The 10779-nt window shown below is 46.3% G+C and overlaps 1 protein-coding gene across 1 annotated transcript in view; it reads left to right on the top strand.

Annotated features, from left to right (window-relative positions):
• The window catches only part of FKBP9 (FKBP prolyl isomerase 9), a 42341-nt gene continuing 31562 nt past the window's right edge, over nucleotides 1-10779 (top strand). The window contains exon 1 of the mRNA XM_043463240.1: nucleotides 1-634. Within this exon, the coding sequence (XP_043319175.1) occupies nucleotides 402-634 (233 nt within the window). The 5' untranslated portion in view covers nucleotides 1-401. The remainder of the gene's footprint in view (nucleotides 635-10779) is intronic.

Genomic DNA, 10779 nt, shown 5'->3' with positions numbered 1-10779 from the left:
GATCTGCGGGTTTGCCTGGGCCAGAAAAGTCTTTCTCTTTTAACTGTGGATCGCAGCCCAATCCCAAAGAGTTCTTGATTTCTCCCTCGGGGACTGGTCCCTTTGAACTTCCAGAAGGCCCGCCTCTTCCCCGGGCGGGCCAGCTCACGGGACCCGGCCGGCTCGGGCGGCGCGGGGCGCAGCAGGGCTGTCCTGGCGCGCGGCCGCGGCTCCTCCCCTCCCTCGGATGTGGCCGGGGGGTGGGGGGCGGGAGAGAGGGGGGTGGCTGCTGCAGCCCGGGGAGGGCCGGGAGTCTTTTCCACGTTTGCAAAGGCCGCTGCACATCCAGGCCCGACCCGCGCCGCCCGAGCTCCGCGCGCCCTCGCGGCTCCCAACCGCGCCCCTTCCTCTCCTCGCCCCCGATGGCGATCAGGGCCCGGAGTTGGCGGCCCCCGCCGCCGCCGCTGCTCCTGCTGCTTCTCTGGGTGACCGGGCAGGCGGCCCCTGTGGCGGGCCTGGGGCTGGGTTCGGACTCGGAGCTGCAGATCGAGCGGCGCTTCGTGCCGGATGAGTGTCCGCGTGCCGTGCGCAGCGGCGACTTCGTGCGCTACCACTACGTGGGGACGTTCCCCGACGGCCAGAAGTTCGACTCCAGGTACCGCGCCCCGCGCGCCAGCCGGACCTCCGAGGCTGCAGCGGCCGTTTTCCGGCTTCCCGGTCTCCGGACAGGCCTTTCCCTCCTGACGGACCTCCCCCAGCTCCGCCCCTCGAACCCGCTCCTCCCTCTCCCTCTTCTCACCCCAAAGCTCCCCCGACCCTTAATCCCTTCAGCCTGGGGGTTGCGGGGGCCCTCGAGCCTGCCGGCCCTTTTAACTCGACTGGTGGGCTGGAATCTTCCTGGGACCTTGCGCAGCGGGGTTGGAGCAGATCACCCACTCCTTCTCCGCCCTGCGCAGTAACACGCGCGAAATCTTCGTAAAGAGCTGGCCCGCTAGCAGACCCCCGAGAGTAAATGTTAGTGTCTGCCTGTCTGTCTCCATTCTGGGAAGGCCCTTGAGTGTCAAGTCATTCATGCCTCTTGATGATGATGATAATGGAGGTGGCGATAGCAGCCGCTAACATTTATGGAGTTGTTACAGGGTGGTTCTCAGTGCTTTCCATATAACGAGCTTATTTAATTCTTAACTACAGTTTTCTGTATAGGTATTATCATTACCCTTATTTTGCCAGTGAGATAACTTGAGCCCATGGCGGCTGAGAAACTTGTTTAAGCGAGATCATTTTGAAACCCGAACAATCGAAGTCCAGGATTTGTACCCATTAACCACCACCCTCCCCTTATGGCCTTGCAAAAAACTCCCTGGGCAGGAGGTAGTCCAGAGCCAGTCACTCAGCTTTGCCCCATGCACGGTGTCCACAGTTCCTGCCCTTGAATCTGCAGCGAGATCACAGCACCTCTCCCAGCTCCCCCAGTTTAGCGTTAGGGTTAACGGGCCCTTTCTCCAGCTCCAAGCTGCTCTCCTTCTCCAGACTTTGTTACCGTCTTAGGTCTGTGTCCACACTTCTCGTCCTGAATCACCAGGTTAAGTAAAGAGAACTATTTGTTAACATCTGTTTTGTGCTTGAGGCGGGGCTAACATTCCTGAGGTTATCTTTTAAAAGGTACTCTTAGTCTTTCTTGCCTTTTAAAAAATTCCAGACAGTGAGTGTATATACAAAAGCTGGTTAGTATTTGATGTGGCACATAGCAAGCACTGAGAAATATTCATTCTCATATTGTTTCAGTCGCTGCTTCTTTTTCAAACAGGTTCATTGAGATATAATTTACATTCCATACAATTCACCCATTTAAAGTGTATGATTCAATTTTTTTTTTTTTTTTTTTAGTATATTCACAGAGTTGTGAAATTATCACAACTCTCTAATTCTAGAATATTTTCTACACTCCAAAAAAAGAAACCCATCAGCAATCACTCCTTTCCCCTCCAGGTCTAGGTAACCACTAATCTACTTTTTGTCTTTTTATGGAATCTTGCCATTTGCAGCCTTTGGGTTTGGTTTCTTTCACATAACATTGGTTCATTTATGCTGTAGCGTGTATCAGCTCTTTATTCCTATTTATGGCTGTATAATATTCCATATCATATTTTATCTATTAATTAGCTGAGGGGCTTTTGAGTTATTTACACTTTTTGGTTATTATGAATAATGATGTTATGAACATTCACATACAAGGTTTTGTGTGGATGTATGTTTTCATCTCTTATGGATATATGCCTAGGAGTGGAACTGCTGGGTCCTATGGTAACTATGTTTAACTTTTTTAGGAACTGCCAAACTTGTTTTCCAACGTGGCTGCACCATTTTACAATCCCACAGCAATATGTGAGAGTTCCTGGTTCGCCATGTTCTCACCAACACTTGTAATTGTATGCCTTTTTGATTATAGCCATCCTAGTGGATATGAAATAGTAGGTCATTATGGTTTTGATTCATGAATCTCTAATGGTGAATGATGCTGCACATCTTTTCATGAGTTTATTTGCCATTTGTATATCTTCTTTTGCTTCACTAGTTAGAAAATAGTTAAGACTTTCCTGCTTATGCTGATGTTAATTAATAATTCCCACTGGAACAAATCATCTAGTACTTTCTACCCTCTAGAATGGCAGCCACTGTGAGTCAGTGTAAAAGTGAAGAGAGAAAGTGTTAGTTGCTCAGTCATGTCTGACTCTTCGCAACCCCATGGATTGTAGCGTGCCAAACTCCACTGTCCATGGAGATCCCCAGGCAAGAATGCTAGAATGGGTTGCCATTTCCTTCTCCATGGGATCTTCCTGACCCACGGACAGTGGAAACACAGATGAGCTGTCATCCATTCTGCAAATGTGTATGCAATGTCTGCCCTGAAGACGGTGTTCCCTCCCTGCACTCTGGCTATTGTCCAGACAATTATACACTGTGTTAAGTACAGAAAGAATAATAGCACACCCTTCTGTCTCTGACATAGAGTTCACAGATAGTTCTTACCTTGTGCCTTTACATATATGAACTACACTGAATTCTTTTAACCTCACAATACAATACCATCTCATTACAAATGAAGAAATTGGGGCTCAGAAAGTTCAAGTAATTTACCCAAGATGATAACTACTAAGTGGTGGAATGGGGCTTTGAATCTAGGCAGTTTGGTGCCAGGAAGAGGGGGCATGTGAAAGCTGCTTAGACGGCCTGAGCCTGGAGTGGGAGTAGAGGAGCCACAGAGAGGGGAAAAGAGGAGGTGAAAGGAGCTCAGAGAGACAGGGTCAACTTTTGAGAGCCCTCCTCTGTCTGGCTGTGGAGTCTGGCCTTTGTCTAGGGACAATGGGAAGCCACTGAAGAGTTAATCATGGGCGTGAGAGACCAGAACTGCGTTTTATTGTACAAAAAATCCCTGTGGTTGCAGTGCAGACAATGGAATGGTGGGAGCAGGGTACACAGTAGGTGACTGATTAATGTGTTTCCTTCGAGGGCCCCCATTCCTTTGGGAATTTATGAAGTATATTAGAGCATTCCTTTGCTCTTCCTTCACAAAGAGCTTCAGTTCAGTTCAGTTGCTCACTTGTGTCTTGACTCTTTGCGACCCCATGGACTGCAGCATGCCAGGCTTCCCTGTCCGTCACCAAGGGAAGATGTGGTACCTTCCCTGTCCATCACCCTGTACCTTCCCTGTCCATCACCAGGGAAGACGGACAGGCTTCCCTGTCCATCACAAAGAGCTTGCTGCTGCTAAGTCACTTCAGTCGTGTCCGACTCTGTGCGACCCCATAGACAGCAGCCCATCCGGCTCCCCTGTCCCTGGGATTCTCCAGGGAAGAACACTGGAGTGGGTTGCCATTTCCTTCTCCAGTGCATGAAAGTGAAAAGTGAAAGTGAAGTCGCCCAGTCGTGTTCGATTCTTAGTGACCCGGTGGACCGAAGCCTACCAGGCTCCTCCGTCCATGGGATTTTCCAGGCCAGAGTACTGGAGTGGGGTGCCATTGCCTTCTCCACACAAAGAGCTTAGGAAAGCAGAAATCTAGGTGCTTTGGGCTTTGGCTGTTAATTTGGAGGTTTGGCCCAGAAGAAAATGATGGCTGTCAGTCTGACCAGAGTCATAAAACACAAACGCCTTTTCTTTCCACAGAGCATTCTTCCTGCATCTGTGCCTGGCCCGTAGGGGCAGTTGGTGTCTTTTCAGCTTATGGGTATTTGCAGCTGCCAGGAGGCCCAGCCCTTCAGCCCTTGGTCACTGGGTTAGGCATGGTTTCATTTTATTTTGGAGTCTCCTCAGGCTTGTTAGCTTGCTCTGCGGCTACTGTGCTGGATTGAAGGGGAAGACGGCAGCTTCCCGCTGCAGGTTTCTTGGGGGGCTCCTGCTCTCACCCTTCAGTCCTTGGGAGCTGCTTGTCCACCACTCTTGAGTCAGCTTTTGAAGAGTTCCATAGCAGTCCAAGTAGTAAGGGACTGAAGTTTAACATGTTCCTGTTATCTTTAGCAGGCAAAACCAGCATCCTGGTCACAGCCTTCAGGCCTGTCTGCAGGCCCCTAAAGTCTATACATTCAATAAGTATTACTGTAGGAACTTCCCTGGTGGTCCAGTGGTTAAGACTCCATGCTCCCAATGCAGGGGGCCTGGGTTCAATTCCTGTGCAGGGAACTAGATCCCACAGTCTGCAACTAAGAGTTCACATGCCACAACTAAAGATTCTGCATGCTGCAATGAAGATTCAAGATCCTGAGTGCTGCAACTAAGACCTGGTACAGCTAAATAAATAAATAAATATTTTTTAAAAGTAATAATACATATTACTGTGTGCCCACTACCTGCCCTGTTGGGTATTATAGAGTTGTAGATGCTTGGATCCAGTGGTGTTCAAACTGTACATGCATCAGAATCACCTGGAGAGCTTATTATACACAGTTTCTGATTAGGTAGGTCTGGGATGGGGCCTGAGAATCTGTATATCTAACAAGTCCCTAAATGATGCTGATCGTGTGGTCTAGGACCACATTTTGAGAAGCATTGCTTTAAAAGAATCATAAACTCATAATGGAGGTCAGCTTCATTTTATATATTCATTATTCAACAAATATTTATTGAATACCTACTATTCTAGTTGCTTATGTAGGAGAGATAAAACAGACAAAAGTCCCTGCTTCTGATGGTGGATACAAGTTATTTTACATTTATCCAAACGCATAGAATATATATCACCAAGAGTGAACCCTGATGTAAAAACTATGGACTTTCAGTGATAATGACATATCACTGTAGGTCATTGATTATAACAAATGTACCACTCTAGTGATACACTCTGCTGATAATGGAGGAGGCTATGTGTGTGTATATGGCATTGGGTCCAGGCAGGCGGTATAAGGGAAATCTCTGTATCTTCCGCTCAATTTTTCTGTGAACTCAAAACTGCTCTAAAGCAAAACAAAAATGAAAAACTGCCCTAAAAGAACAAAATCTATTAAAAATCCCTACCCTCAAGTCAGGGAGTGGGGAGGGCCCAGAGAACCATTGTAGCTGGCATAAGGAGAAAAGGAGGGAATTTATTGGAAGGATCTTCCATTCCTCCCGAGGATCCAGAATTGTGAGCAGAGGTGACTTTCTGCATCTCTCTGAGGGACTTCAGAGGGGCTGATTCCCCCGACTCCTCCCGGAGAGAGCTCCAGCAGGCTTTCTGTGCCACATACATGACCTCTTGGGTCCAGTAATGCTGACTAACTGGAATCTATCTCAATTCCACATTCCCAGGATCTCTCCCATTTGATTGGTCCCATAGGGAACCTCAACCCCCTCACCCTTGCTATGGGTATAAAGTCACATGTCAAGTGAAAGCGTGTTATCTCATCCTTTTGGCAGGATTGGATCTCAGAGAGGAGCCAGAGGGCTCGGCAGTACCTTGGATGGTGTCAGGTTGGATCCATGGGGCTAAGTGGTGGCAGGGAGACTGGCCAGGTCAGGGCACCCTCTCTTAGGCGGGAAGCATTTAAAGTGTGGATCTGGGGCTTCCTTGGTTAACCCAGTGGTAAACAATCTGCCTGCCAATGCAGGAGACATGGGTTTGATCCTGGATCTGGGAAGATCTCACATGCCTCGGAACAACTAAGCCCGAGCACCACAACTACTGAGTTTGTGTTCTAGAGCCTGGAAGCCCACAGCTCCTGAGCCCAAGTACTGCAGTTCCTGAAACCTGCACCCTGTGGAGCCCATGCTCTGGAACAAGAGAAACCACCACAATGAGAAACCCTCAAACTGCAGTGAAGAGTAGCCCCCGCTCTCTGTGACTAGAGAAAAACCCATGCAGCAGTGAAGACCCAGCACGGTCAAAAATAAATAAATAAAATTATTTAAAAAAAAATTAAATGTGGATCTACATAGGAAACCTTTCTATGGAAAAGCCACATAAAGAAAGAGAAGCTGCCCAGTGCAGTTTTAATAACTTGAGGTAAAGTTCTTTTTCATTCTTCTTACTAGAGTCTTATGCAGTCATTGGTAGGCTGACTTAATGTCCTCTTTGAAAATTTAGTGGCATTAGGACTTCTCTGGTGGTCCAGTGGCTAAGACTCTGCTCAACCCGGGTTTGACCTCTGGTCAGAGAACTAGATCCCACATGCTGCAACTAAATATTCTGTGTGCCACAACTAAGATCGAAGATCCCAAGTGCCACATCTAAGACCTGGTGCAGCCAGATAAATAAATAATTTTTTTAAAGACTTAATGGCATTGCTTTTAATTTCATTTGTGCATCATTATAAGCAGTGATATATTCGTATTGATTACTTAAGTTGGCTATATTTTACTGAAGGGCTTCCCAGGTGGCTCAATGGTAAAGAATCTGCCTGCCAATGCAAGAGACATGGGTTCCATCGATGGGCTGAGAAGATCCCCTGGAGAAGGAAATGGCAACCCACTCCAGTATTCTTGCCAAGGAAATCCTGTGGACTGGACAGAGGAGCCTGGCGGGCCCCAGTCCATGGGGTCATAAGAGTTGGACATGACTTAGTGACTAAACCACCAACTACTATCGCATTTTACTGGACTGAGAACTTGTGTGAAAAAAGAATTATTTCTAGAGATCTGACATTTTAACTTGTGCAGTTGCTTGAAAACAAAAATCTACAATAGCAGTGTAATGATTTTACTTTCCTTTGCAAAGTTTTTCTTTTAATGATATTTTAATGCACCAAAGACTGTCGAAGCCAACCGCTCACGGGTTAAGGTCTGACCCTCCATGGAGGTGTGAATAGGTGCGCTCTTTCTGTTCCTCCTCACTCCTCTCTTCTCTCTCACCTTCTCTCTCTTCCTCTCATTTTTCCATCTGGGTAGATCATTAATAGCTTGCCTTTCCCCTCTGCCAGGGCTCATTAGTTGCTGATAGAGGTGGTTGTTTGAGGGAGATACTCTTGCTGGAGCCTCTAGGAAGCCCAGAGTCACCTTTGGGAGTAAGAAGTGTGGGGAGCAGGGGTGGGAGGCAGGAACATCAGTTTTGGCCTCCTCACTTCTGAGTTGTGCCCAAGCTCAGTGGTGGAATTCAGCCTGGGGAGGGTGTTGAATCTCACCTGCGTCGTCCCAGGATTAGGCATCCAGCTAGGAGATGAGTTTCTGCTTTTGAGCATTTCGTGAGTCTTATTCACCACGGGCTTGGGCAAGGACCACAGTCCTTGTATCCCAGGTGACCAGCCATCTGATCGATTCCGAAACACCAGCAGTGGTTCCTGAGCCCAGGGGACTGGCTCTTTATTAACTTGTTTCCCTCCTGTTATGAATTCTCAAAATATGGCGGTCTCTTTAATGTTCAAGACAAGTTTATTCAGTCTAATGTGAAGCAATGTGAATATAGTTAATAACACTGTATTGTATACTTGACATAAGTATACCTTTTACTAAAAAGGTAAAACTAAATGTTCTTACCACAAAAACAAAACGAAGGGACTTCCCTGGTGGTCCAGTGGATAAGACTTTGAATTCCTGATGCAGGGGGCCTGTGTTCAATCTCTGGTTGGGGAACTAGATCCTGCATGCCAAAACTAAAACCTGGCACAGTCAAATAAATAAATAAAATTTTAAAAAAGAAAATGGTAACTATGTGAGGTGATGGATATGTTAATTAGTTTAATTGTGGCAATGATTTCAGTGTACACACCTTAAATATGTACACTTTTTGTCAATTATACCTCAGTAAAGATGTGGCAGGAGTAATGTATCCAGTTTTCGTTTGTCTAAACTAAATATAAAATTGCATTTAGAGAAAGCTATCTTTTCCTTTTATCATTGATCAGAGCTTCAGCTCTGCTAACCGTAGGGCCATATTCTCTTCCCTTTGGTAATGGCCATTTTAACTTTGCTTCTGAACCTGAGATCAGAATAATCTCAACCATAGGTAGTATACATGTATGTCAATTTTTGGCAAAAAGTTTTAAAATTAATTTAATTTTAAAATCAATGCACATATACTGAATTTTAAAAGCAGTTAAATAATTTCCATAAAGTTTAAAATTATGGTTGCTAAGCTACGGGAGTTGGGAAGGGGCTCACAGTGAAGTGTAGCTGTTCTGAATTCCAACTTTCAAACTCCAAGTTTCATTCTGCCCTCTTGCTCGTCTTTTACTCTGCAGCCTCTGGGCAGCACATGGTGTCTACCTTTGGCCAGATCCCCTTTTGTATACGCCTAAATTCTGTTTCTTCCCTTCTGCATCAGTTTCTGCTCTTTCGTTCCCTTTCCATATTCCAAAATGTTGCCATCTTTTGACAGCAAGGGTCCCTGCACTGGTTTTCTAAGTTCTTTTTTAAAAAGAGAAGCTGAGGAGCTTGAGGAAGGAATGAGTTGTAGGGGCTCTTGAGAAAGGAGGGTGTTCAGTTTGCCTTGTGTTCTTTTTAAAGTTCATCCTCACTACAGATTGAAACCTACATTTGGAAATAGAGCTCCAGTGTGGGATCTTTAAGAATGCAGCCACAGAGGGAGGTAGTTACCTGTCCTGAGGAATAAGCACAGGACAATATGTGCTTCTGTGCAGCAGCTGAGTGAGTTGAAGATGATGGGTGTTAGGTGATGGCTTCTGTCTTAGTGGTCCTTGGGCTAATTATCTTGAAGAGCATCACTGGAGGCTGCTGCAGCCACCCCAATCCCCACTAGGGGCAGAGGAAGATAGAAGTGTCAGCAATCAAAGGGTCTACAAGAATGAATGATCAGGGGAGAAAAAATAAGCTGGTGGAGAGGAAAGGGGGTGTTGGATGTGCTGGATAATTTCCATAAAAAAAAACACTTTTTTTTTTTTTTGGCCACATCCTGCAGCATGTGGGGTCTTAGTTCCCCTATCAGGGATCGAGTCTATGTCTCCTGCATTGGAAGGTGGAGTCTTAACCATCAGGGAAGTCCCATTCTGGATAATTTCCATTTGCCTTTCTAGGTCCCCTTACCCCCAGTTCCACTTCTTTTTGCTCTGGGAGGTTGACCTGTATGGACCATGTGTGCATAATATGGGTTATATCAGTGACCCCCTTGTAGTCTGGCTTCTAGTTGGTTTCAGCCAATGGGACATCCGCAGGAGATCAGAGGGAATAGGCAGGGTGAGGTGGAGATATTTATTCCTCTGACTTCCTGCCTGTACAGTCATCACATGGGCTGTGTTCCTAAACCAAAGGTCCTAGCTTAGCTTCTGTCAGGTGCTCTGAGCTCCCTGTCTGTCCCTGGATCCTTCAGGCCTGGGTGTGACAGCACTCCCTACTTGTCCCCAGAGCTATTGCACTGTCCCTTAATGTTTCTCTGCATCCTGCCCACAGCGCCCTGGAGTTGTCTACTTTAGGCATATCATCTGTTTCCTGCAGGACCTTGGCTGGGGCATCTGCAAAACAGCCAGATACTGGGACACGCTGAATAAGTGCTAATTCCAGCGGTCGCAGAAATAATTTTCATGACCAACTCCTGGCAGGACCCTGCACATGAATTTGTGCTAGTCCGAGTGATCAGCATAGACTTGCTCAGAACGATTTATTTTTCCAGATGGTCAGAGTTTTCAGCAGTAGACAAAACTGGCCTTGCATTGTTTGTTAGTTTTTCATGTATGTAAATTATATATTTTCTTTTGGAAAGGTGCTTTTTGTTTTGGGCGTGTTGCTTAGGCTGTTGTTTAGTCACTAAGTCGTGTCTGACTCTTTTGGACCCCATGGACTGGAGCCCGCCAGGCTCCTCTGTCCATGGGATTCTCCAAGCAAGAATACTGGAGTGGATTGCCATTTCCTTCTCCAGGGATCTTCTTGATTGTCATTAAATGAATAAATTAATGCCATAAGGCCACACTAGTTTTTATACACCATCTAGGGAGGCTCTGTGCCTGGAGGGTGAAACTTAGACAGTCCTGGGTTCTAACTTTTTTTCTCATTTGGCTAGTTTTGTGCGCTTGAGAAATTTTTTCAACTTCAAGGGACCTGAGTATCAGTACTTACTGATACTTAAAGTGTTGTATGAGGATTAAATGAGGTAGTGTATAGAAAAGCTTGGGCTTCCCAGGTGGCACTAGTGATAAAGAATTGCCCTGCCAATGCAGAAGACAGAACAGCTGCTGGTTCAGTCCCTGGGTCAGGAAGATCCCCTGGAGAAGGGGCAACACACTCCAGTATTCTTGCCTGGAGAATCCCATGAACAGAGGAGCCTATACAGTCCATGGGGTCACAAAGAGTTGGATACAACTGAAGCAACTTAGCACATATAGAAAAGCTTAGTTGCCCCTGTGCCTGGTACATAATAAATACTCTCTAAATAGTAGTTATTA

The sequence above is a fragment of the Cervus canadensis genome, chromosome 3, assembly GCF_019320065.1.
Source record: "Cervus canadensis isolate Bull #8, Minnesota chromosome 3, ASM1932006v1, whole genome shotgun sequence".
In the NCBI taxonomy this organism is placed as follows: domain Eukaryota; kingdom Metazoa; phylum Chordata; class Mammalia; order Artiodactyla; family Cervidae; genus Cervus; species Cervus canadensis.
This window is presented reverse-complemented; position numbering and strand designations above follow the sequence as displayed.